The 27,646-nt window shown below is 49.9% G+C and overlaps 1 protein-coding gene and 1 long non-coding RNA gene across 4 annotated transcripts in view; one reads left to right on the forward strand and one right to left on the reverse strand.

Annotated features, from left to right (window-relative positions):
• The window catches only part of ALK (ALK receptor tyrosine kinase), a 679,865-nt gene that overhangs the window by 12,368 nt on the left and 639,851 nt on the right, over positions 1–27,646 (reverse strand). The window contains exons 14-26 of the mRNA XM_058682930.1: positions 27,269–27,400; positions 26,382–26,526; positions 23,650–23,832; positions 22,381–22,479; positions 21,713–21,865; positions 20,550–20,654; positions 18,499–18,685; positions 17,703–17,793; positions 17,506–17,570; positions 15,644–15,773; positions 9,981–10,078; positions 6,254–6,346; positions 3,779–3,880 (exon numbers count right to left, since the gene is read on the reverse strand). Of these exons, the coding sequence (XP_058538913.1) occupies positions 3,779–3,880; positions 6,254–6,346; positions 9,981–10,078; positions 15,644–15,773; positions 17,506–17,570; positions 17,703–17,793; positions 18,499–18,685; positions 20,550–20,654; positions 21,713–21,865; positions 22,381–22,479; positions 23,650–23,832; positions 26,382–26,526; positions 27,269–27,400 (1,583 nt within the window). The remainder of the gene's footprint in view (positions 1–3,778; positions 3,881–6,253; positions 6,347–9,980; positions 10,079–15,643; positions 15,774–17,505; positions 17,571–17,702; positions 17,794–18,498; positions 18,686–20,549; positions 20,655–21,712; positions 21,866–22,380; positions 22,480–23,649; positions 23,833–26,381; positions 26,527–27,268; positions 27,401–27,646) is intronic.
• On the forward strand, positions 21,789–25,888 carry LOC131484573 (uncharacterized). Of its 3 annotated transcripts, XR_009248314.1 has the most exons (5): positions 21,789–22,127; positions 23,751–23,876; positions 24,329–24,575; positions 24,892–24,992; positions 25,433–25,888. It is a non-coding gene; the product is annotated as an uncharacterized LOC131484573 (long non-coding RNA). The 3 variants fall into 3 exon arrangements; XR_009248313.1 differs by lacking the exon at positions 21,789–22,127 and having other exon boundaries at positions 23,579–23,876; positions 24,848–24,992; XR_009248312.1 differs by lacking the exon at positions 21,789–22,127 and having other exon boundaries at positions 23,582–23,876.

Raw genomic sequence — 27,646 nt, forward strand, 5'->3', positions numbered from 1 at the left:
ATCATATTAAAATATAAACGTTTTCTTAACAATAGTTTTAGATTGTAAATGAAGGATGAAGGTAATAGTGTTCTCACATTCTTCACATTCAATTTCCCCCACTTTTAGCATCTTACATTAGTATGGTATATTTGTTACAATTAATGAGCCAATATTAAGGCATCATTATTAACTAGAACCTATAGTTTATTCAGATTTCCTTAGCCTTTGCTGGCATTTACTTTTTCTGTTCCAGGTCACCATTAGAATATCACATTTTATGTATTTGTCATATTTCCTTAGGCTACTCTTGACTTTGGCAACTTCTCAGGCTTTCCTTGTTTTTGATGACTTTGACAGTTTGGAGGAGTATTGGTCAGGGCTTTAGCAGAATGTCCATTTGGGATTTGTCTGCTTTCTTATGATTAGACTAGAGTTGTTGGGTGTGGGGAGAAAGACCACAGAGGTTAAACGCCGTTTTCGTCACATCATATCAAGGGCACATGCTACCAACATGATCTATCACTATAGATATTGACCTTGACCACCTGACCTAACATGGCTGTGTGCTGCTCACATGAGCTTCAGGAGACTAATGCTCCACCTCCTTGAGGGCTCTCTCATATTTCTATTTCTAAGAACTTTTTTTCTCTAAAACCCTTGTTTTAAACAATCTTTTGTCCTTAGATTATGGTTGCAACAATTTATCTTTCTGAGGATATTATAGTTTTTAGAAGTTTTCCTAAGATTTCTGCATTTTTCTGCCTCCAAATTCCTCTTTATATATTTGTTTCCTTCAGATTAGAATCTTCTCTCAAGCATTTCTTGATTCTTGGCTGGCTGTTCATATTTTATTACGGGGACATTACAAAGCCGATGAGAAGTTCTATGTAGATCTTATCCAGTGGGGGAGCAGCTGGCTTGCATGTTTCACTGGGTATCGGTCCCTGTCACTGCTGTCACAAACTGCCACAAACTTGGTGGCTTAAAACAACAGAAGTTTATTTTCTCACAGCCCTGAGGGCCAGATGTCCAAAATCAGTACCATATCCTGGACTGAAATCATGGTGTCTGCAGAGCCACACCCCCTCCGGAGGCTCTAGGGGAGAATCTGTTCCTTGCCTCTTCTGGCTTCTGGAGGCTGTCAGAATTCTTTGACTTGTGGTCACATATCTTCCACCTCTATCTGTGCTCACATTGTCTCCTCCTCTCTGTGTGTGGCATCTCCCTCTGCTTGCCTCTTATGAGGACCCTTGTGATGGCATTTAGGGTCCACCCACATAATCCAGGATGACTGTCCCACCTCAAGATCCTCAATCAATCACGTCTGCAAAGGCTCTTTTTTCCTTACATGGGTATCAATTACAGGTTTCTGGGATGAGGGCCTTTGGATCACCATTGTTTAGACTATTGCCACTTGGAGCATCTGGAATTTCTCTCTTCATTGGTCAGCTCCTCCAATGAGGAACCCTTTGGTCAACTCCTACCTTCTGCCATGTTCCTGTCACTGAGGGGAAGAAGGGTGCATACATTTATCTTATTTTATTTTTAATTTTTTTTAACGTTTATTTATTTTTGAGAGAGAGAGACAGAGCATGAATGGGGGCAGGGGGCAGAGAGAGAGGGAGACACAGACTCTGAAGCAGGCTCCAGGCTCTGAGCTGTCAGCACAGAGCCCAACATGGAGCTCGAACTCATGAACTGCAAGATCATGACCTGAGCCGAAGTTGGACGCTCAACGAACTGAGCCACCCAGGCGTCCCCCTATTTTTTTTAATTTTAGAGATAGCGAGAGCACAAGTCAGGAAGAGTGGGGAGAGAGAGAGAGAGAGAGAGAGAGAGAGAGAGAGAGAGAGAGAATCTTAAGCAGGCTCCATGCTTAGTGCAGAGTCCAACGTGGGACTTAATCCCATGACCCCAGGATCATGACCTGAGCCAAAATCAAGAGTCAGATGCTTAACCAGCTGAGCCACCCAGGCACGCCAAGGGGGGATACATTTTTAAGTAAGTAGACTTAATAAACTTAAGTAGGTAGACTTAAGTATATATATGTATATATACATACATACCTATAAACAGGGATATATATATTCCTGTTTATAGTAGAGAATTCATCCTCAGTGATGTCCAATGTCCCTAAGACCAGAAAGACTTAATTCAATCTCTTTACAGAAGGAACCGCCGGTCTTGTGTTATGGCAGGGGAGAGATAGGCGGTGAGGGAATGGGCCACGACTCTGGTTACTTTTAAAATATATCTGTCACTGATTTTCCTATCTGCTGCACCTCTACTTCCAGGGGTGCCTGACACCTTTACTTTCTGGGCCTTTCTTGGGCTCTTGGGCAGAGCGAACCAGGTTGCTTCTGGACCTAGTTATCAACTTTCTGGTGTCCTAAGTAAGGTACCACTTGTCCATAAACTTCCCAGTTTCCAAAATATTGTCATTGTTGTCATTTTTATCCTTGGGGATTTTTATACAACTAAAAAGACTCCCTTTAATGGTGTGTGTGTGTGTGTGTGTGTGTGTGTGTGTGTGTGTGTGTATTTCGGCAGGGAGCACAGGTTTAATCCTCCATTTAAAATTATGTGTTGCTCTTATAAACTTTGTGTAAAAAAGTACAGAGATTTCCTAAAAAATTAAAAAAAGAGCTACCTTAATATCCAGCTATCCCGGTTCAGTTGGTTAAGTGTCTGACTCTTGATTTTGGCTCAGGTCATGATGCACTGTTTGTGAGATCAAGCCCCATGTCAGGCTGTGCACTGACAGTGTAGAGTCTGCTTGGAATTCTCTCTCTCCCTCTGTCTGTACCTCCCTCTCCACCCCCCTCAAAATAAATAAATAAAGTTTAAGAGAAAGAAGAAACAAAAAGAAAGATCCAGCTGTCCCACTTCTGGGTATATAGCCAATGGAAATAAAATCAGTGTATCAAAGAGATATCTGCACTCTTAAATTCACTGCAGCATTATTCATAATAGCCAAGATGTGCAAACAACCTAAATATCCATTGACAGATGAATGGTAAAGGAAAATGTGGCATGTTTACATACAATGGAATATTATTCAGCTTTAAAAAAGAAGAAAATCCTGCCATTTGTGACATCATAGATAAACCTGTAGAACCTGATGTTAAGTCAAATGAGCCTGATGCAGAAAGGCACATACCGCATGATCTCACTTAAAAGTGGGACCATAGATGCAGAGGGTAGATGGTTGCCAGAGGTAGGAGGAAGGAGGAAATGGGAGATGTTGGTCAGGAGCACAAAGTTTCAGTTATGCAGGATGAAAAAGTTCTGGAGATCTAATGTACAGTGTTTTCCAAACGTATTTTTAACTGCACAAGGGCTCTCAACACCACTGTAACCTGCAGCACTTTTGTGCTGATAAGTATTTTCTTTTATCCTTCTGTTAATGGGGAGGATTTCACTGATCACTTTTTCTAATGTTAACTCAATGTCACATTCCTGAAAGAAACCCAACTTCATAGGTATGTGGAAAAAACAAATCACATGTGCCTCTCACTGTGTAGTCCCCAGCCAGTGGCATCAGCATTACCTGGAAACTTGGTAGGAATGCAAATTCTCAGTGATCCATAAGATTTCAGGGTAGGGAAGGTAATCTGTGCTCTACCAGCCTTTCTGCCGATCCTGATACATGCCAACATTTGACAGCCCCTGTTGTAGAGGTGTGTTGACTCGTCTCCTCTCCCCCTTCCCTGTGAGAGCTTGGGATCCTGTGGCCCAAGAGTGCTACCAGTAAGGCCCACAGTGAGACCCACAGGAGGGCAACAGAAAGACTCACCACGTGTCTGTTTTAGAAGTAAATATTCCTTCCATGAAGGCTTCTGGAGGCATCCATTTGACCGGCAGCATCGCACAGCCTCCCTTTCGGTAGTAGCTCGCTCTGTGGGGAAGAGGAAACCCAGACTTGGTTCTGGAGGTGTCCCTGAGTGGCCAGGCAACAACAAGCTGTAGCCATCACAGGATTGAAACTAACGAGGCCTTCCTGCGGTTCAGGAGGAGAGCAGGGGAACACAGATCGTTTAAAATTAAGTTAAGAACTTTGGTGTCATTTAATAGGAGGCAGCTCGCTGGAGGCATGAAAGTGAAGATCTATGCAATGACTAAAATATCCAGTAGCAGATGGTTAGATTTCCCCGATGGGTTTTGTGGATTATAACTCACAATGAATCACAGTACTCCAGCCTTGTAAGTACAGCCTGCTTCCTGATGGTCTGCAGTAATCGGAGACCCAGCCTGGGGGAGCTGAGAGCAGGGCCTGTGTCGTGTTCACTTTGGATCCTCCCTGATGCTCATGCAGCATTTAGTTTCAATATGGGTGCTCAACAGAGGGTCAAGGCAGCTGGAGGGAAGCTGCCTCCCACAGCACCCTCGGCAGGAGAGCCCAGGGCTGGGGGTGGAGCTGGCTTCAAAGGCGTGAGCTAGTTGATTGGTTTTTATCATGAGCTGCGTTAATGACGTCACTGACAAAGACTGATCAATTAACTCATACCTTTGGAGGCAGCTCCCCTCTAGCTGCTTAGATTAATTACTTCAATAAACATGTACAGTGGTCTCCCCTTACGCATGGGGGACATACTCTAAGACCCCCAGTGGATGCCTGAAACCACAGATAGTACCTAACCTTATATATACCACGTTTTTTCTTATATATATGTACCTATGATAAAGTTCAATTTATAAATCAGGCACAGTGAGAGATGAACAACAATAACTAATAACAAAATGGAATAATTACAACAACATGCCATAATAAAAGTTAGGTGAATGGGGTCTCTCTGTCTCTCTCGAAACATCTTACTGTACTGTACTCACCCTACTTCTTGTGATGATGTGAGATGATAAAAGGCCTACGTGGTGCGATGAAGTGAGGTGAGTGACACAGGCACTGTGACGTAAAGTTAGGCTATTAGTAACCTTCTGGTGGTGTGTCGGGAGGAGGGTCATCTGCCTCCAGACCACACAGGGGACCGCAAGTAACTGAAACTGGGGAAAGAGAAACCGCAGATAAGGGGGGATTCCTGTACTATTTACTCTGCCATGTGCTAAAGACAGAAGTCATAGTCCGTCTCGTCCAAGGGTACGGTTTAGTGGAAGAAACAGACACATAGACAACTGCGGTGTAGACAACGCATATGAGGATGTAAGTGTGCATGTAGCTCAGTGCCACAGGGGCAGGGGCAAGGCACAGGAAGTTTCCTAGCGGGGCTGATGGGAACAGCGGGGCTGTGGGCAAGTTGGGGTGGTGAAGCCTGGGGCCAGGGAGCTGTCAGGGCTGGTGGGGATGGAGAGGAGGCGCCCATCACCGATGGGCTCGCTAAGTCATGCTGCGACACTGGTATCTGAAACCATGGGCTTTCCGGGCATTCTGAGAAAGGAGGCGGAGGGACGCTGAGACTCTGAGAGCTGGGAGAAGAGAGAGTGGAGCACCCAGTCCTCCCTGCACTTCTCTGCTGCAGGAAGGGGGTGGCATCAGCATTCCCACCCATGTTGATGATTATCAGTTCTACGGGGGCCTGCGGGGGCGGGGTGGGGAGGCCCTTACTCTTCAAAGAGTGAAAACTCTAAGTGACCATCTCTCCTCACTCTTCCCCTGGGTCAGGGAGGGCGTCATTAGTGACCATGCGAAGGAGTGACTTTCTCAGCTCACCGAGCAAGTCACGGTTGTAAATAATCAGACAGAAGTGAACCTGGGAGTTGGGAAGAGAAGAGTAAGGTAAAGTACAATTGAAGATTTTTGTTTAATTACAAAAATTATTTTATTTTTTTTTAATGTACCCTTGAGAATACGGCAGGGATAAAGAAATGAAGCTAAACTAGGCACCCTCCCGTGGCTCCCAGAGTGGGTGGAGAAGACCAGTGAGCTTGCCCGTTATGTTGTCAGTTCTGGGGTGCTCCTGCCTGGGGTGATGGAAGCCAAGTCCATTTGGAATTCCCTGCTAGTGAGGAAAGGGGTTAAGTAAAAGTTTATTGAGAACGTTTTCCATATCAAGTATGCAGGTTATTCTGTGTCTGAGAACATCCTGGGATTAATGAGAGTTGGAACCAGAAAGAATGTGGTGTCAGTGACTGTAGTCAGCGATCCTAGAATTAGACCGCCAGGCATGGGCCCTAATTAAGATTTCGTATGTCCTGGACAGGGACTCAAGGAAATCTTAGGTGGCCAGTTGACAGGGTACCAGCGCAAGCACAAGCAGCGACGTCCCATCCTCTTGAGGGGATGGGGCTTGGATGGGTGACAGCAATCTTTGCTCACCTGTAGATGTCTCGGGCCATTCCAAAGTCTCCGATCTTGGCCACTCGGCCAGGGCCTGGACACGTCAAGAGGCAATTCCTGGCAGCAATGTCCCTAGAAAGAAAAATGAAGGAGAAAATGCACTTCCGAATTTATTTCTGGGAAGATAAACGTGATATCCATCATAAGGACTTCCACCTGCAATCTGAGTTCAAATAGTTCCCTCTCTGCCCTGTATTTCCTTTGCTACTTCTACCTCAGTATGAAAGAAATAGCTGTACCAATTCCACCCTCAGAACTACCAGGGAAATGGAAACAGAACAGGGGAGATGATTGAAAATGTCTAATGGGAGAATAATAATGAAAGTAACGATAATAGGAACTAGAATTTATTGGCCTCTTGCTCTGTACCAAGCGTTGTTCTAAGTGCTTCATGGGTAATTATCACAACAACCCGATAAGATACAGGGTGCTATTATTGTTCTCATTTGGGTAAAAAAGGTAAGCTAAAAGAAAATAATAGAGGGACGTAAGAAATGCCATTTGGCCTTAGGCTATTGTTTTGTACAGATTGTTGTTGGAGTCTGCCAGTTGTCTCAAGGATTGTGCTGGGACAGCAGGACTTCCATGACACCAAATTCAAGCAGGTCAAGGTATTCCTAAGTAATTCTAGTTTTCTTTTCTTTCCTTCTTTTTTTTTTTTTTTTTAAGAAGCTACTATTGTTCTCACGTCCATGATTGTCACTAAAGCCTTTGCTAAGCTGTGTGCATCACAGCTCTGTGGCTGAAGAATCTTTTCTTTCAAGTTATAAAGTTAGCATGTCTTCTTTGCTGTTGTATACCAGATGGCCTGCTTTCCTGTGGCATGCCTATAAGGCATGATCAAAGCTTTCCAAGGCTCCTCAGCATCTACTTGCTGACTGCTTACCCATTCTTGACGTGAGCGTGGGAATGAAGGATGCATCCAGAAGAAGTCTGGAATGGGCCTCTCATAATATTAAAGTCCCGGACAGAAAAAAAAAAGAGTACTTCTCAGGCAGTACAGGTAGTGCTTCCATAATTTCAACTGGTTTCCCAAAGGTCCTGATCTTTGGTTGAGAAATAAGGACATGGAAAATAAACAGGACCAGGACTGGGGGTCATCAGGACACTTAAGATACCAGAACAATGGGTTGGAGTGGGAGATGGATGTTGTTAATGCCACTGACCTGATGCCGAAGGTTTAAGTTGAATTTCGAGGAGCAATAGTGCATCAAATGCCCTAATAAAACTATAAAAGCATAACATATATGACATCAAAAAGAAGAAAAATAGTAGGATATATAGCCATTGCTTCTCAAGGAAAATAGACTGAAGTAGAACAGGAACAATATTTATATCTCCAGGAAGGTCTTTACGCTGATGTGCGTGAAATGGTTGCTTAAAAAAGTGATTTTGAATTTAACGGCAAGAAAGTGAGTGTGATATCATAGAACATGCCATGAATTGGTAGAATGACCTATAATTCTTGAAATGGCAATAAACCATGTCCAAAGGAAACAGATCTAATAGAAAAATGGGAGCGTGAGAATCTGGGGGAAGGAGTTCCTCTCTGAATGCAGAAGGTGTGCATGCATGGGAGCCTGTGAATCTTGAGGCAGATGTCGGTGGAGGAGAGAGGATAAGAGGTCACACTACTGTAGGAGTGTGCCACAGAGCCCATAGCCAGCGAGGAAGTACAAAAGACACCTTCCTAATGCCAGTTACCCCAGAAGAAAAACTTTGATTGAGATGGACAATTTCTATTAGAAGTTGCCTTTTGCTTATAAAGCAGACCATCTGATACATTCCTGATTTGATCTTTGACAATTCCATTTCTCAAAAACGATAAGAGCAGCAACAAACTATTACCCTGGGATCTAATTCTGACCTTTGGTAGCTATTTACAGATGTGGAAGTGGTAGGACTCTTGAGAGAATGTGGTCCTGTTATCTTATTATCTATGATGACAGAATGCTGGATATAGTCGAAATATATCACGGCTTGAGGAAAGCAGATTTCAAAACGTCAGGGGAAAGAAGGATGTGATCTCTAAGCTAGAGGATCTGGATACTGGGTGAATGACACGGGGTGGAGATAAAAAAGCAGAAATGATCTCAGTAAGAAGGGAAGGCAGGTATCCGCAGTCACCAAGGTGATTGCACAGCTTACTGTCCGATGAGTCCAGACTTAGAGAACACAGACAACAGGTGGAAAGATGGCTCTAGCTAGGGATGAATTCTAAAAAGAGTACCACCTTGTCTTGTCTGAATAGCAATAAAGTCCAGAACTGAGATTTATGGAAAGTTCTGGGCACAATGAAAAGGGCAAGACTGCCCTGCACTTTGAAGCAAAGGGTGTAGCTTTGGAGGGAACGCGAAGGATTGGTCCCAGCCCCTTTTGCACTCCTGTTATTTCTATCAAGCACAAATCCTGCAAGTTGGACAGAGTTAGAATTAAGATGAAGATCTGAAGACCAAAATGATGGAGGGACAGTAAAAGGATAAGCTGGTGTGAGCATTTATTGCCTTGTTTTAGGAATGACTTTGGGAGCCTGGGTGAGCACATTTCTTGATCTTTAATGTCTCCATTTTTATTAGGGCAAAAAGCAGGGCTTGCTATCTGCCTAATTGCTTTTCCATTTCTGAATTCATACAGCTTCTCGCATTTCCTGCTTTGTACTTTACGTATTAACTATTACACAGATGTGTTACACTCTTTGAAGACATGGGTTAAAAAGTGATTGATAGTTCACCAGGTGGATATTTACCAGTCGAGAAGTGTATCATTGGGAGGAGCTTTGCAAAGAGCCTAACAATCTATTTGACTTTTCAGATTTCAGAATCAAGGTGTCAGCTGGGAAAGTCATCAACGTCGCCTGGAAAGAAATATGTAGACTCTATCATGTCTATAGCACTACATGTGGATTTGATGTCCCAGTCAAACACGATTTAAACGTAAGGGTCATAGACAGTAGATGAAATGAACTATGGAGGCAAAGAAAAGAAACATTATGCTTCATTTCAGAATAAGTATTTTGGAAAAAGTTTAGGTATCCAACAGACATTAATTGTGCCCCACGATATACCAGGGCTATGAAGATGAATAAAACAGGGTCCTTGCCCTTGAGCTACCGATAGTCAAATATGTGAAACTATGAACTCCTTTAACTTCCCTTAAAGAGGCAGGTTTTCTAGATGGGGGACACACTAACGTGATAGAGGGCTGTGATATACAGACAGGAATCCTCGCAGGAGGTCAAGGACTGCTCAGCTAGGTCTCCAGTGCTGGTGTGGATATTTTATGATACCTATTTTACATATGGGGCAGATGAAGCCCTGAGAGAGTAAGTAGTTGTCTTAAAGACAAGTGAGGCTGGGGCACCTGGGTGGCTCAGTTGGTTGAGTGCCCGACTCTTGATTTCTGCTGGGGTCACGATCCCATTGTTCATGGGTTCGAGCCCTGCATAGGACTGTGTGTTGACAGCACGGAGCCTGCTTGGGATTCTCTCCCTCTCTCTGCCCCCTCACACGCTCTCTCTCTTTCTCTCAAAATCAATGAATAAACTTTAAAAAAATGTTTAAAAAAAAAAAGACGATTCTGAGTCATCTGAACAAGTCTGGAGAGACACCCACCACTCTACTCTGAAGTGGGGGATCTGGGCCTTTGAGACACGTAGGGAAGCATACGGAAAGAAGGCAGAGGGAAGACCGAGGTCACTTTGACTCACCGGTGGATGAAGTGATTTTCCTCCAAATACTGACAGCCACAGGCGATGTCCCGAGCCACGTGCAGAAGGTCCAGCATGGCCAGGGAGGAGGGCTGGTTCTGTGGGGAGACAGAAGCGATCCACTGCCAAGAGATTCGTGGGGAGAGAAGATCTGAAATATGGGCTTCAGGTGCTGGCAAGGAGCCAAGACGGACACGCTGCCCAGCTGGGTCTCAGCCTGGCCGCACATCAGATATCACCTGGCGGCTTTAAACAAACACAGATGCCGGGGCCTCACCCCAGACCAATGAATCAGCCTCCCTGGGTGGGTGTAGCGTTTGCAGCCTTCACAGCACCCCCTCCCCCCCAGGTCAGTGCAGTGCGTCACCAGGGCTGAGCACCCTCAGCTGCAGCAGCCCAGGATGGGGCGGGTTCCCCTGTTCATGTAGTCTGCAAACTTCCACCTCAATCTTCACCACCTTCGAGTCCCCCCAGCTTATAAACAAACCTGTGAGGAAATCAAGCGAGCTAATGTTTTTAAAATGCTCTATTGAAATGTTTAAAAGTATTAAAAAAATTAATCTTCTCCAAGAAGATCTGGACCTAAAGTGGATTGAAAAGGACAAGCTTGCAGGAAATGCTGGGCAGTTGAAGGGCGATCTCAAGCTCTTTGGTATGGAGTCTTTTGTGCACAAAAAGACGTCATCCCACCCCCGGGGGTGAGCTCGTCTCCGCTTCCCAGACAGCCTTGCTGAGCACCCAGAAGTCTTTTCTGAAGGTCGAATTCCCATCATGGTGTCTCTTTTAATTCCTAAATCCACGAAATCTGCAGCAGCATGTTGTCATGCAGTGTCACATTCACTTCGCTGTTCTGTTTATTCGACCATGTCCCCAAGTAAACTTTGAGGGCCCCAAGACAGGGATTTCAGCATCCACTTCCACGGTACGCAGCACGATGCTCGGGACACCGCAGTGGCTCGATGAATATCGGGGGGTAGGTTGGCCGATCACAGCGGTCTATGATTTACCCAGATGCTGGCTGGGATTTTCTTTGCCACAGATCAGGGCTTCCGCAGGACTCCTTGGAGCAATAGTATGGGTCTAGGGGAGGCAGGGAAGGGTTGTGCTTCTCTAGGGCATGCTTCAGTTCTGGGGGAGACAGCAGGGAGGGGAATACCCTCTGCCCATGGCACATCAGGCAATGCCTTATGTGCAATACAGCAAGTCCACGCACTTGATGCCCTTTGACGCAACATCCTGTGTGCTGGTAGGCAAGAGAGGGTATCTCCGTATTAAAGAGGAGAAGGCTGAGAGCTCAGAGAGGCTAAGTGACTTACTCCAGGTCACACAGCCAACAGGAAGGAGCCAAAACTGCCCTGAGCTGGGCTTTGAGGATCTGGGTTGGGGGAAGCAGGATTGTAGGAGCATGTGTCAGGGAAGGGATGGAGTGTGCATGGACACAGTGCAGAGTACCCAACTGAATCAGAATACAGCACACAAATGCCGTGAGCACCTTATTTCAGTGGAGCTGAACTGGGCATCATCCCTGCTTGTGCCCTACTGGCTGTGTGACCTGGGACTAATTGCTTTGTCTGTCTCAAAGCCAGTGTTCCTGTCTGAGAAAGAGGCACGACACTATCACCTTCACTAGATGGTATTAAGAACCCACAGCAAGAGGCACAGAGTGAATCCCTCATAAAGGCATCTGCAATTATGGTGGGGTTACTACACGGAGGGGACTGGGGGTCTCGGGAAATGGTCCTTGTGTTTGGCTTCTCTTAGGAGCCTTGTTAGGATCGGAACTACTGGGCACTGTGAGAGAGACAGTCCCCATTTCCTGGGGGAAAAACGTAATATATTTCCAAGGGAACTATTAATCCATTTTGCTGCAGTATTAGAAATATCTTCTTTCTCTTCAGGAAAATGTTCTGTTCCTATAAAAGAGGACCGGTCATAGCTTCCCCCAAGTCTCTTTGTGTCTTAGCCCCCATCACTCAGGATGCCAGGACCATTGATGTCTTAAATGCCTGGCAGGCTGCAGGGACTAAATCTTCCCAGGCTTTAACCCATGGGCCAGGTTTATCTGAACTCCCTGTCTTGGCTGCTCAGAGCAAATTAACTGCTCCACTAATCAGTCTGCACAGAAGCAGATAGTTGGCAACCTATGTGTGTGTGTGTGCGTGCATGTGTGTGCGTGTGTGTGTGTGTGTGTGTGTGTGTGTGTCGGGGGGACTTGGGGGGAGGTGTAGATGTTGTGCCAAAACTGATAATGAAACTAGCAATGCAGAGCATAGCTGGGATGTCCAATGGCATTTGTATCTATCCTGGACAAAGAAGGAGTTGGAATCAGGTTTTTGTTTTTGTTGTTGTTGTTGTTTTCACGGATTCACTGATGTGGCCAACTCTTCACTGGCACCTGCTTGCCCCTTCAAGCATTTTGAAGCCAGTAGCGGTATGGCAACACCAGAGCCAAAGATTTACACCTGGACATTAGCCCAAAGCAGAGGTTCTCACCTGTGTTCTGTGACCTCCGGGAGCCAAGGGGAGGCTGTGTTCTGTGAGGTTCTCACCTGTGTTCTGTGGCCTCCGGGAGCCTCCTCCCATGTACTGAGCATATTCTCTAGAGCCATTACCAGAGGCATCACCATGTTCCGGACAGGCACAGACACTATTGTGGTTACTGGACTGCCACCTTTAATTGAGAGATTACTGAATCCTTAATGGCTTCTCTTGTTATTGATTAAATCAATGGATACCAAAGGACAGCTATTAGCCCATATCTGGCATATATTAAACTCTCAATAAATATTTGTTGAATAAAGATTGGTCCTGTAAAATTATTTTGACATTAAACAGGGTCCTGGGACCAAATGAGGTTTTCATCTGTACCCATGCATTCTGTTTCCATGACAGACATGGTTGTTTCCAGGGTATCCGTTCTGTCCTACTGTGTCTGTACATCTGTTCCATCACTTCATGTCCATCTGAAGCCGGAGTCCAACAGGCCATCTCTGAGGTGCTTCAATCCTAAGAGCCTATGGAACTGCTGAACCCCAGGGATGGCAGGAAGACAGGACCAAGACCTTGTCTGATTCTGGATGCCCGGCCAAGCGCCTCAAACGGCAGGTCATTGGGTAAGCCCCGAGAGTCTCGGGGGCTCAAACAAATGAATCAGGTGTAACTCAGGCCTTTGAATCCATCAAGTGTGGCAACTCAACCCACCATCTTTCGGGGTGTGTATTTCTCCAGCTGTGATGCCCATTAGCCAATCCTTCCCTTCTTCGTCATGTACAGGGCTTACTGATATTTGGCCCCCTCTGTCCACTACAACGCATGTTCCTTTCTCACAGTCAACCTGATCCTTACTCTGCTCAGTTGGATTTTGTGGCTCTGAGAATCCGTAACAATGCCCAGCAAATCTCCCCAACCCCTAGGAAGTTGCTGCCAGGAACACGTGCATGGGCTCACCCTGGAGGGCTCTAGCCCAACATTTAAATCACCTCTCGTGGGCAGGCATCTCAGGAGGGACCAGCTCACCTGGGATGGGTGGGTGTGTATGAAGGTGAGGAGCAGGATGATTGGGGTGGCTTCAAAGGCTTGGGGGCATGGCTGCCAAGGAGAGCCACATGAAGGAAGAGTGGGGTCAAGGGTTAAAAGAGTGGATTTGGTGAGCGGGACCGTGACCCTCAGAAGCAGCTCTCCCAACTAGAGTCGACCCTCTTCTGGCTTTGGGCATCCCCTTGGCAGTGCCTGCAGTTAGAGGTCACAACTTGGCACCAGGTTCCTTGCTCTGAGCTTCCTTGGGGGTAGGAAGCGGTGGGAGGTGCCCATGAACTGCACCTTTGCTCTTTGGGACGATATTCAAATCATCATTACCATCAAAAGAGAGACAGATGCCCTTGCCTGCAAGAGACACAGAAGCTCCTCATCCCTGACGTCCTTGGGCTTGCCAAGTGATGGGGTCCCAGATCCCCTTTACAAGGACATCTGTCCTTTGCATGCACAATACCTCCTTCTCCTCAAGCCTCAGGAATGTCCAGTAGGAAAATCAGAACTAAGCCTCTTTCCAGAGTGTGATGTTTCGTGGCCCTATTTGACCTCTGCCAAAAGCACTGCTGAGAATCTCAGAGCACAGGACTTGAAGGCTCTGCCTTCCTGAGTGGTGGTGGAAAGCCTTTGAGGCTGGTGTCCAGACCCTGGCACAGACGTCTGCATAGCTGGGGGTATTGGCTGTCAACGACCTGAGCTCATCTTGGCTCCATGGCTTCCCAAAGAGGAGCACTGAGATGAACGGCATAATAGGCTGGAGAGAGCACTGAATGGGGAGCCAGTCACAAGTCCTGAGTTCTAGTCTCAACTCTTCCACTTCCTGTGTGGCCTCAGCAAGTCACATAGCTTCTGTGAGCCACAGTTTTCTCATCTGTAAAATTAAGCTGAGATCTACACTGTCTACTTCATAGGGTTTTTTTTGTCTTTTTTTTTTTTTTTAGAAACGTGGCAACCATGAGGAAGATGAAGACAGTGCTGATGAGGATTTTTATGAGATGGGGGTTGGTCTCCCCCCCCCCCACTTTCTCCCACTAGGTGTGCTCAGGTGCACACACTCATCTTTTCAGGGAGTTAGACCTGATTCTTCTTAGATGCCGAGACAGGTCACCCAGAGGCTTACAGGAACGGTATGGGGAGGCTGCCAGGGCAAAGGTTTTCTAGATGCAGCCTGACTGTCGGTGGGGGTTAGAGCAGGTGTGAACTTGCAAGGTTTCCGCCTCCAGTTTGAGTACCTGAGAACATAGTGTTCAGTTCTGGGCTTTTCGTAGCAAGGTGGCTGTTGTCTTTTTCTGCTCTCCTGGGAGTGGGGAGGATGCAAGTCTTCCCTGTGGCCTTCATGATCCAGCGGCAACTTGAGGAAGCTGGGTCCTAACTCAGGGGTCTGGTCTGCTCCGGTTCCTGGTGCTCAGGGCCTCCTGAAGGCCCTGCAGGGACAGGAGTGGGCAGCTGGACTCTGAGTGTGCCCAGTGTGCTACATCTTCTAATTTAGAACCCACCTCCGAGATGTTCTAGTCCAGCCCTTGGATTTCACCCTGCAGATACTGAGGTGAGGGGGTTCACAGTCCGAAGCCACATCGCTGTCTAATGGCCAAGCGGGGCTAGGATATGGCATTCCTGGGGTCCATCTAGGTTTCTTCACCTACAAGCTCCAGCCACTTAATCATGACACACATGCAGAACCTTCATAAATATTTCACAATATACTTTATAAGTATTTTATTTTGACAGTAAAACTACAAGGTCAGGATGTCCCCACTTAAGCGATGAGGATAGTGGGATTCAGAATGAGTAGATGTAGAATAATCTGCCCCAAATCAGTTGAGTTAATGACATGGCTGGCATGAAAGTCCCCCTCTGTGCTTGTCCCTGGTTTGGTTTTCCAGAGTCAACAGGTCACAAAAATGGATTCAGGCTAGAGGACCCATTGCACAAGCCTTGCGCAAGTTCCCCAGGGGTGGCCTCAGCCATTGTCCGCCTTCTGTCCAATCTCTCCTGGCCATTCCCCCAGATCCAAGCCCAGAGGCCAACTCCCTCGGTCCCACTGAGTATGTTGCTTCTCAGGCTGTCCACTCCTACTGTTTCCACCCTCTGCTCCATTCCCTGGTACAACCACTAAAAGACCAGTTCTCACTCACCGGGCGAGGACGGGTCTCCCGGAGGAAGGACTTGAGGTCTCCTCCCGCCATGAGCTCCAGCAGGATAAATCGGGGCAGGGCTTGCAGACTCACCCCAATACAGCGCACGATGTTCTGGTGGTTGAATTTGCTGCAGAGCAGAGGAGGGGGGGTAACCAAATTTAACGGAGCTGAGTCTGGGAAAATCTTAAGTGGGAAAAGCAGGATACAAAGTCATGTTTTCAGCAGCTGCATTATGTGAGTGCATTCTGTAAATGTGAGTAGCATGAGCCGAGGCTGGGGAGAGTGTCACCCCTGAGCAGGTGGAAGAACCAGGGAGCAGGCGGGGCGGGAGTTCAGTCTGCATGGGAGTGTTGGGTTGGAGGCTGGAGAGGTGCTCAGGAAGGAAGTAGGTTGGGTGGGGGAACAAGGGAGCAGCCAGTGTCTTGGACATTGGTGCATGGGCTGCTCGCTAGGATTCACGTGTGAGTTGTTCGAGAAAGCCCTAAGCAGAGAAGCTGAAGAAGCTGCTTCCTTCAGGGACTGAGCGAGCCCTGCCATGTGACCGCATGTGAAGGAGAGTGAGGAGGAAGGCCATGTGCATCCCCCTTGGGTGCTCATGGGGAGGTGCTAAGTCTGGCCAAGAGGTCCCAAGATTTGGGTTTTCTTTCTTTCTTTTTTAAATTTATTTATGAAAAAAAATTTTTTAATGTTTTATTTATTTTTGAGAGAAAGAGAGAGAGAGAGAGAGAGAGAGTGCGAGCAGGGGAGGGACAGAGAGAAAGGGAAACACAGAATCTGAAGTTGGCTTCAGGCTCTGAGCTGTCAGCACAGAGACCGACATGGGGCTCAGACCCACGAACCGCAAGATCATGACCTGAGCCAAAATCAGAAGCTTAACCGACTGAGCCACCCAGGTGCCCCTGGGTTTTCTTGTTAATGTGGTCCTGTTAGGACACATGGGGCCGTGGGGCTGGTGAACCCCGCATGGGAACTGCACGCAGAGCTGAAGCACACACCCGGCTGTACACTGAAATATAGCAGTGATGGGTTATCAGCAACAGTGAGATGGAATGATTTGGGTCTCCTTCCATATAATCTTATACTCTCCGAGCTATATTCAATAATCATGGATTACATGTGTAATCACAAAGTATGCTAGTTTTTAAGCAAGGTGCTGAGACTGCTCGTGGCGTCCTCCTGTGGCTCCAGGCACACCACGGGCACATCGCATACTGCCCTGGCCTTGTTCCCCTACCACTTTCGCCCGGGGGGGGCCCAGGTCACCCCAATGTGTCAGGATGTTTGAGGCTCTCCAGTGTAACAGGAGGACATGAGCGCGGCCAGATCTCAAGGTCAAACACCTGCATCCTTGTTAAGGCCATCTTCTGTCAGAACGCATGCCCTCTGGAGCTCTGGGCACTTAGATTCCCAGCGAGGGTCCCCAGAGCCATATGTTGAAGGGTGCAAGCCCAGTGTGCAACAGGGTGTGGTGGCCTCCCTCATGTTAGGGACACACTTCCTTTACATAAGATCTAAGAGCTGGGATTGGTGAAGGGCCTTGTGGAAGGCTTACTTGCAGGGAAAATGTATCTTCCACTGTCAAAAACTAGCATGCTCTATTAAGAAAAAGGGGGAAAAACCCAACAGATGACACAGGGGTACTAGGTGAAGGCAGAGGGATATCTATTGAATTATTAGGCCACAGAGGTTTTTTTCCTCAGACAACCACCTGGGGCTATTCGCTCTGGTAAGATGTGCCAAGAATTTTAGGGAGTCCCCTGGTGGAGAGGAAGGGGATGCTGGAGGACAGTGCTGTTTCCCTTGGAGACAGTTAGACAGGAATGTCTAACAGGGATGGGGATGTCTCTCTGTGGCTTTACCTGATAATCAAGGCTTCCATGAGGAAATCCAGTTCATCCTGTTCAGAACACACCTCAGGCAGCGTCTGGACACAGAAGGGGAGGGTGGAAAGGGGGAGAAGGCTGTGAGCAGCAGGGGTGAGAGGCTGTCAGGCGAGAGCTGAGGCCCACAGAGACTGCTGGTCAAGGTCAGGCCCGTGATGGAGCCTGCCTCTTACCTTTACAGCTACTTGCAGGGGGCTTGGGTCACTGGGCACTCCAGACACCTGACCTTCATACACCTCCCCAAACGCACCATGGCCCAGACCCCTGTGCAAAGGAAAAGGCAAGATGAGGCAGGGGGGTGGGTCATAAGAAGGAGGCACATAAGAGGCAGGGGTCACGTACACGCTTAAGAGTAACACCCTCGACCTGGCTTTGCCGTACCATCCCAGGCCTCCTACTGCTTTATCTGAAAACTGGCAAGAAAGGTTCCAACAGGATTCAGAACACTGGTTGAATGTCCATTCACTCAATGAAGACTGAGTTTTTGATATTTGCCAGGGTCATAAAAGTGACTAAGACATGCCCTGCCTGGGGAGAGGCTCCTGATCCCTGGGGAGGGACAGGTCATGGGCAGACACTCCTGTAAAGCGAGCTCAGTGAATGATGGGGGAAGGCATGGCATGCTCTGGAAGCTCAGAGGAGGGGCACGGTGCTCCCCTAGAGGAGGGAGGGACACAGAAGGCTCGGGAAGGAGCGCTTCGGTGGATTCTGAGGAACGCCCTGATTCCCTCCTGTCTTGTCTTCTTCTCATTGTACAAATGCCATGAATGTATAGGATGTGAAGCAATTAAATACCTCCTCAAATGGCCCTAAACATTAACCCTTCTCCCTCTGGGAGGGCTGGAAATGCCCCGAGGGGTTGCTTTGCTGGCCTCTTGTGCCTAGAAAGATCCGTGGTGCAGGGATGACATCCAGCCCCCTAGAACTCCCCCACCCCACCACCCCGGAGGACAGTGGTGGGGCACTCACCGGATGAGGGTGATGTTCTTCCGAGGCACCTCCTTCAGGTCACTGATGGAGGAGGTCTTGCCGGCAAAGCAGTAGTTGGGGTTGTAGTCAGTCATGATGGTCGAGGTGCAAAGCTTGCTTAGCTTGTACTCAGGGCTCTGAAGCTCCATCTGCATGGCTCGCAGCTCCTGGTGCTTCCGGCGGTACACTACAGACAGACGAAGGTCGGCTGCAACGTGGCCTGGACCAGGCAGCCTGGCCCTTGAAGCCTAGCTCAGGCCACCTCCTCCAGGAAGCCTTCCTGGATCTCCATCTCCTCCTCTGGGACCTAAACATTTCCATCGCACTTAGTAACACTAACAAAATGATTATGGATATGAAAGCGTCCCTTAACTGACAGGTCACTTAAAGTTAGTGTAAAGTTTGAAATCATATAAAGGGAAAGGTTTTAATGTGTCACGCAGGGGCAGAAACCCATCCGTTGGAGGTCCTCTGAGAAGCAGACCCAAGGTGGGATTAAACATGCAAGGATTTCATTAGGGGAAATGGCTGAGAGGAAGAGGGGAGGGAAGGCTGAGAGAGCCATCAGGCACTGACCCCAAGTGTGGGAGCTTGAGGGAAGGGTGAATAAAGACCTGGACAGCTACACAGTCTAAAGAGGTTTCGGCAAGACCGCTGAAAGGTCTGGAGCCAAAGTCAGCCATCAGAGGGGTCCTGTGTCTCCCAGAAATGGGCCTGCCTTAGAATCTCTGCTAAGCCCTGTTGCTGGGTGGGACAAACATGGCAGTGGAGTTGAGAGTGCATCTGGGTCTCTTGATCACTTATGCTTCCCGTAGTTGGAAATTGTCCAGCCATGGGGAGAACTGCCACAGAGTGAGGAGGTCTCTCGCTGGTGCCTGAGGACCTGCATTCTAATTCCACCTTTATCACTTACAAGCTGAGCAACAGTGTGAGGTCATGTGACCTCTCTGGACCTCAGCCCCCTTCTCTGTCAGCAGGGACAGTAACTCCTGCCTGTCCCCTACGCTCCCCACCCCCCACCCCCTCGGGAGGTCATAATGAAGTGAATTCACCAACAGAAAATGGTTTTGAAAAATTTTGAAGAGCTCTACCAGTGCACGTGATCATTACCCCTGCTATTGCTATATGTGAGAACATCCTGTAGGGCAAAGTTCACTGGAGGCGGAACAAAACTGAGATGCCCAGGGTGGATTCTGTTTCTAAAGCTCTGCCCCATCAGTTACAGGCCAGGGCAAGTGGGTCAGCTGTTGTGTGCTCAGTCCCCTCCTCTATGAAATGCACCAACCGTGATCGTAGGCTTAAGTGAGGATTGGGTGAACTAAAATGTGTAAATCGCCTGGCACGTAGGACGTGTACAAGTGTTAGCTCTCCTTATCCTGTCCCTTTGAAGGATGGCATCATTTGGGAATAACACATGTTGCCATCTCCCTGACCACCCCCAACCTCCACCGCCCACTGTGAAGGGTCTAAAAGTGTTGCCTGTGCGGATCTTCCCCTCTGCCTTCCTTCGTGTACCTACCCACCTGCCCTGGGCATTGCCAGAGTAAGAACCTGGCTGGACTGCACTGAGCCCTCTGAGACCTGCCTATCAGCTCACCTTGGCTCACAGGCGTAACAGAAACACTTAGAAAGCAACTTTGCATTGTCTGCTTGAGATGGGGAATGGTGGGGCTGGCGGTGGTCCCTGGGGAGTGAGCCAAGCCACGTGTCCACTGAAGCCCATGTCTGATGACAGCTGAAAATGAACTCTGGGGGTGGGGGTGAGCTTTGGCTACTGTGTCCCCTCTGCAGAGTGCCTCCCCACCTCTCCTAGAGCATCCAGGAGGCCTTACAGGGGGTTGAGGTGTGGCATCAGCAGTTCCTCTAGGGAGCCAGGGGGCTGGGAGAGGGGGCTTCGGTTTTTGGCCTGGCCTGGGCTGCTCTAATCACCACCCACCCAGAGTGATACCTTGGCATCCATGGCAAAGCCTGAAATGCTGTTCCGTTCTGCCAGATCTGCCTTCCTGCCACCTCCCACCCCCTTGGAAGCCCCGGGACTCTGGCACACTCACCAATCATGATGCCGGAGAAAGCCAGGACCAGGGCCGCCACAAGGGCTGAGGTCACGACAGAGAGGACCAGCGAGAGCGGCAGGTGGGGCTCAGGTGTGGGGGACACTGCAAGACAGGATCCCATGGGGCACCAGTGACAATGCTGATTGTCCTACGAGCTAGCTCCAAGAGAGAAATGCCCTCCCCAGCCAGGACAAGTGCCACCCGCTCCTCCTCCACCTTGGGGGCCTTTGTTTGCAGACAGCGGGGGCAGGAAGTGGGGTCAATCTGGTTTACAACTTTCAACAGTAGCTTTTGGCTGGAGGGAACATGTGACAGGGATAAATATCAAATTCTGGACATCGATCCTAAGCATCAACTGCACAAGGACAGGATGAGGGTGGGAAGGCGAGCCAATAGTGGCTGTAGAGGAGATTCAGAGGACTTAGGGGACCACAGACTCGGTATGACCCAGGAACTGAGGGTGACCATCAGTAACACTTGGAGGCTCAATCACTGCCTGTAGTTCCGCAAGCACTGGGCCCCGAGTGCAGAAGCGGGGTCCGGGTGCACACTGGCACAGACCACTCTGGGACATCCTGCCTGGTCCTGGGCACTACATCTCAAAAGGACATTGGTATCGGAACGCCTGCAGACACGGGACACAGGATGGGGAGGAGACAAAACTGTTCTGTGTGAACTGAGGGAAACAAATGGGTTGTTTCACCTGGAGGTTTGCAGGAGGAGGACAGAGCCCTGTCTTCAAACGCCTGCAGCATCTGAAAGGCTTTGGGAGTAGTAAACCTCAGGGTAGAAATTGAAAGGAACAGAGTCTGACTTTGGAACTCTGGAGGGGACAGTGTGCCCTGGGGGTGTCGATGGCCTAGGCACTGGGGGTGTTCCAGTGGAGACAGGATGGCCCCTTGGTGAGTACGTGAGGGCCCACACCCTGGGATAGGGGTGTCACTAGATGTGTTGGGGCTCCTTCATCAGCCACGACCTGCCTTTCACACACAGGTCCCTTTGCCCAGTCCTTAGAGCACCCGTGTTGGGACAGGCAGATGGGGGTCAGAAAGCCAACAAGACTACATCTGAGGTGCTCCAGAATCATGGAAACCAGCGGTAGCCGCCATGGGCTCACAGTCTGGGCCCCTTCTCTGTCACCTCCTTCAACTCCCTCTTACCAATGCAGGAGACGCCGTCCTCAGCCAGCACTGTCCCATGGTCACAGAAGCAGATGACCTTGTGGCTCTCGGGGTCCATGTGGCACTCATCTACCTCACAGTGGCTGCAGTTTAGGTAATGCTTAATATTCACTTCCCCATGGCCCTCCATCACTGGTGACAAGAAGGGAGGATCAGCCTCAGGTGGAGGCAGCAAAGACCACGCTGCACCCCGTTCCCGGCCTCTGTGTTTTATCTCCAGCTGGTCGGTGCTGGTTCTCTGGTCCCTGTCCCTATGTCCCACTGATGCCACTGAAGCACCACTGTGTGTAGGGAAGTCCCTGATGCATCTGATGGAGCTCAGAGGACACGTGGCTGTGTTTTTGTAGGACGATGGGAAGGTCCAAGTGCATGACCCTCAGGTTGGCTGGCACAGGTAAGGGGACTATCACTGCTGCATTTTCTAGGTCCCACCTGTCTAGAAGCCAGTCTTCCACCTCCAAGTGCATATCGGGCCACACATTCTGACTTCCAGAAAAACTTGCTGAGATGAGTGTTAGGAAGACTTGCCTGTAAGGGACCCACAATCATGTCTTTGTACGTTGGCCTCATGCCAGTAGCCCTGAGGTTTTATCTGGTGGAAGAACTGGCCCGAGGAGGTCGGTTCTGCCTCCTGGCAGAGGGGATACCTTTTAACGCTGGGGTGTACAGGATGCCCAGTGGACTGATGAAGGAAACCCCGTCCTCCCCGTCCATCTCGGGGTCATTGTTTGAGGCCGCGTTGCCGCCTGTGCCAAACCAGAGAAGAGTTTAACGCAGAGAGGCTCAGGCCCAAGTCTCAACACATCTGCACATCAGCGGGGCATGCATGGGCCTCGGGGTGGTGAGGGGCCTAGGGGCAGGGCGGTGGGGAGGGAAGGGAGGCCCGGGGCACAGGGGCTGTGCTTGGGGTTTGGCTCAGGTAGATGCTGTGTGTGAGGACCACTTTCCCTCCAGGTCCAGGCCAGCTCCCACCAGGGAGTCCCCACCCCTGCACGGGGCTGTTAGGAAGCAGTTCATGTGAACAGGAGTCAGAAGAGGTCTAGCGTCCCCAGGCTGGATTAGACCCTTGGCACCTCTTCCAGGACTGGCCAGGGCAGTGGCACTGAGGAGTTGCTCTCCAGTCCCATCGCGTAAGGGGTGGGCATGGGGGGATGGGCCCCTGTGCCGTTAGGCTCCTGTCCCTCCTTTCAGCTGGGCTGGGTCATCTTTGGGCTCCCCCCTCAGGCTCCTCCCACCCACCCAGAGTTTGGGAAAGAAGAGCATCTGGTTAACACGAGCATCTTACACACAGCGTAAAGCAAAACAGACAGAACATCACAGCATATGCATGCATTGTGTCCTAATCTGTGGGGAGGGTGGAGCTGCTATCTCCCAGCCTCTGGGCTTCAGAAGGCTATTCTGCTCTGCTCTGAAGCTCGGAGGAGAGCTGGGGCCAGTGGCCGGCTGCTGGCTGAAGGGCTTGGGCTGGTGCTGCCCATCAGCATGGAGAGGGGTTCTGGAAGCTGGTGGGCTGGGGCAGGGAAGGGAAGACTCAGGCCAGGCCATCCAAAGGGAGGCACAGGGCTGGGGAGTCTGGCCTCCAAGGTTCTCGTGCCAGCACGACCTGGGGGTGGCTCAGAGAACAGCCCGGGGAAATCAAAGCCCCTTTAGCATTGGCTTTGGGGGAGGGGGGGCCTCAAGAACACATAAGATCTTGAAGCTGTTGCTATTGAAGCCTCGAGGCAGGATGCTGGCTCGGAAGGCAACACCCTGCCTCTGGCTGGTCCTGTGGGGCTGAGAGGTAGGCGTGCACAGTGACATCACAGTCCACAGGTGAGGTGGGCCGAGGGAGGGGCAGGTGAGGGCGAGGGAGAGGACAGGGAGTACCTAGGACTAAGAGGGGAGGGAGTGACACCTTGAACACGAATCATCTTTACCTATATATCCTCCGCCTCCTCCACCTGAGGAGCACCCCCCTCCACCCCCTCCGAAACCCCCTCTTGTCTCCCACCCCCACTTCTTCATGGCCTGGGGGCAGGAATGTCCTCCGGTGGCACCCTCCAGCAAAGATTTTCCAGACCAGAGCAAGGAAGTGTTATCATTCCAGCCACCTCCACCACCTGCGGGAGACACGGAGAAAACCCCAAGTGAGGATGCTGGCCAGGTGAGGTCAGCCGCTGGATCTGGCAGAGGAAGCAGGATGCAGTATGCTCTGAGGATGTCTGCTTCCGCTCCAGGGCCTGTGGGGCCTGGGGGCTTCAGAATCCACGGGGGGGGGGGGGGGGGGAGACAGGAGCCATGCCCTTTGCCCTAGTGAGACCTGCTTTGGCCACAGACATACATATCCAGATGGGACCACGCCTCACACCCCTGCTTCCCATCAGGCCTTTGGATTAAAAGTTGGAGAGTGTGCTTTGTTAGGGATGGGGGAGGGGGGGACAGGTAGCATGACAACTAAACCCACTCCTCTGCCTTTTTTCCATGCCCCCAACCCCTGAAGTGCTGGGACTTTGTTTCATTAGTGCTTCCCATCCAACAAGAACCGAGACCCACCGGTCCTTGGGCAGCCAACTGTCAGAGCCCCGCTGGGGTCACCGCAGTGAAGTTCTTTTGCAGGAACTCTGGATTAGGCCAGACAAACCAATGGGCTTTATAGTTTCCTGGGAAAGAACTTCTCCATTCTGAGCCTCAGTTTCCTCACCTGTGACTTGGGGATAATAAGACTTTCCTCATTGGGTTGATGTTTGGACCAAAGAAGACAACGAGTGTGCAAAATGCTTCAGAAACCACGACGTGTAGGGATCGTTGGGCATGAGGTGAACACGTGTGTGCACAGGGCCTCACGCTCTGAAGCTCAGGAAAGGTGATGGGGTTGTGGGGGGTTGTGGGGGGGGAGGAGTTGGGGGAAGGGATGGGCAGTACCCTTGGGAAGACAGCCACCATTGGAGCTGGGCTTCCTAAGGCCTGGGGGCTACTTTGAACTCTTGCAAAGGAAATGCTATTTACAGAACTGAGGTTGAATGCAATGTTATCTTAAGGCCACAGGCTGATTACAATCAATCTCTTCTGCTGGCCCCTGAGATTCCGGGACCCCCATTCTCTCCCCTTATGTTGTTTTGTATGATATTTCAACAGGTACTCTACTCCAAAAGACCCCAAAGTCCTTTCTGTTCCAGCAGATGGTGGTAGCAAGGACCTGGAGAAACAGCAGTGCTTGAGTCTGCAGAACCATGAGGGTTAACTGGCCGGGAAGGGCGGTCTGGAAGAATGAGTGGCAGAGGTTCGTCTGGACCCCGAGGGGGCAGCAGAGGGATGTCTACATGGGGGAGCTGCAGCTGGGGATCACCACTATGCTAGAGAGAGGGAGCTTCGTTTTAGGAGAGGAGGCCAAGGTCAGGAACAAGCTCAATCTAGAATGGACAATCAGAGCTGAATTGAAGCTGCCAGGCAAATCAGCTTTGAAAGCTACAGGGTGCTGGCTTCCTTTCCTCCAACTGGAGGGCAGAATGTGGGCCTTTCAGGGCCATTGACATCTCGTGGCTAAGGGAAGGCCCTCCAGCCCCATTAGGGACCTGAAGCGGGGGCATGAGACCTGGCACCATGTCTGCCCGCCCTCCCCTGTGCCCACCCTCCCTCCCTCCCCTGCACCTGCCACTGTACCCTTGCGCCCTGCAGGGTTCCCGGCTGAGATGGTTTCTAATCCCTCACTCCATCTTACAGCTTTTAAGCAAATGTGTGGAAAAGAAAACAATCGGCATAAAGAGAAAAAAAACCAAATGAACCACAGCAGTGTTTTAAAAAATGGACTGAGTATGAAACAGTTTGGTTATTTGGAGAAAAAAAAAACCCACCAACTCTATGAGCTCATTGATTCTTCTGTAAAATGGGAATAATAGCACAACGGGAAAGCCCTGCAGGTGATGCTGAGAAGCACACGTACAACAGATGTGGAAGTGCTTGGAGAGTTCTTAACTGCCGCTGTGAACATCGCTGGATGGTTTTCACCAAGCACCCAAGCCCTACTCCCACTCTCCCTTCTCTTCTAGCCGTTTCTCACTTGTAGGGAAAGTTTGAATACTTGTTTTCATTAATCTCAAATCTTATATGCCTTCTGAGATCCTTGGTCTGATTGTGGAGAAAAGAAAATACAAAAATGAACTGCATTTTCTCTTCAGACACGGCGTCAATGTCTGTCTCCTATTTCTGTGTGGCTGGCTCTCACTAACAAGCACGGATTGCCAAACCGTGGCGATTCCAGAAAGAGATTTTCCAGCGGGATGTGTGATCTGGTAGCCCAGGGCCTGGAGGCACCGACCGGAGGGCCTCCAGGTGGGGGGGGGGGGCGCCCTGACTCTGCCCATACTTCTTCCATCCACTCACATCCAGTTGGATCTGATGAAGTTCAGGGAGGCTGGGCTGCCCGTCCTAATGCTGCTGCCTGGCTCCTTTTCCCAGTGGCCCGCAATCCAAACCCCAGGTCAGTGAAGACGACTCCAGGTCCCTGAGCTGTGGGATGCCCTTCCTCCCTGGATATTGGTACCAATATCCAGAGCTCCCAGCTTCTCGAGTGCCAGCAACCAAGATGCAGGTGCAATGATGACCGGCCGAGCCCAAGCTCTTGCGGTCCTGGGGGCACGTCCTCGGAAAGGGCGGGCTTGCGGTGCCTTACCTGCGGCTCCGGAATTGCCATTCAGCCCCAGAACCGAGGAGTTATTTTCCAGTCTCTCTGGGTGGAATGTGTCTGTCTTGGCCCCGTAGGCCCTGCCGCCACCGCCAGCTGCAATGATCAGGGGCACTGGAACGCCATCCTTCATCTGCCCGGGGAGATGTTCAGAGACTGAGAAACAGAGCTGGGCTTCCACTACGGGGATCTCTGAGCCACTTCAGTGTTTAAAGTGTCTGAGCGCTTGCTGGGCTGTGGGTGACATCTCGGTGGTCTGAGGGGTCTGACCTCATGCTACCACCACCCATTAGCTCTCACCCATCCCCCTTCCCGCCTCCCCCAGCTCCTGAATCAGTCAGGGTTCAATCAGAGAAGCCAAAGCGCCGGGAGATATAAATATACCAACACCAGGAGGTGGGGATGGGCTTTTCCTGAAGCTTCTCACACTAGCCTCAGAGGGCTGGGTGCTGGTGCTCAGAAGCGGGTCTCTCTGCTCCCACTTTCCTCCCCGCTCTCCAGGGTTTCTGGCTTTGACTTCCACAACTTCAAGATTAAGCCCTCGGCATCACTGTCCTGGCGGAAGGACCGAGCAAGAAGCCTTGGCCTGGGTTTCATCATGTCAGAAACCCCACCTTAGGACAGAGGAGGGCACCAGGGGACCCTCTGGAACTCTGAGGCAGGGTCTGCCTGGTGACATCAGCGAGAGCAGAACCTGCTAGTTCTTGGACAGACAGGGACCCTTATGTCCCTCTGGGCCTCGGTTTGCTCATCTTTAAATGGGGCTGAGGACACCTGAGGTGTTTCATCCCCAGGGCCGTCGTGGGAACCCACTGTGGTAGGTCCACGATTCGCGGACATCACCACCCATGGGAAGCTGGCACGGCCGACCTTACCTTAAATACGTAGGTGGCTCCGCCCCCTCCTCCGCCCCCTCCTGCCCACTCATGCACACTCCTGTTCACGCGGATTTCTTCTTCTATCACGTTGTTCTCTCCAATGCAGACTTTCTGGATTAACCGGTTTGTCTGTGGGAACAAAAAGCACCTCAGGTTTGTGTCCAAGGTTCTCTACTTCCCAGCAGACAGACCTTCTATGCTTAATGACAGGCTCTGAAGACCTCTCAAATAGCTTACAGTTGAGTTGAAGAGAGAGAAAAAAAAATCTATACACAAGTAACTGTCACTAGGGAGTAGAGAGAAGGATGACAGGATAGCTTAGCTGGAAAATGCATGGGAAGTTGGGGGAGGGAGAGTGATTTTGTTGCTGATGTG

This window comes from Neofelis nebulosa, chromosome 9, assembly GCF_028018385.1.
Source record: "Neofelis nebulosa isolate mNeoNeb1 chromosome 9, mNeoNeb1.pri, whole genome shotgun sequence".
In the NCBI taxonomy this organism is placed as follows: domain Eukaryota; kingdom Metazoa; phylum Chordata; class Mammalia; order Carnivora; family Felidae; genus Neofelis; species Neofelis nebulosa.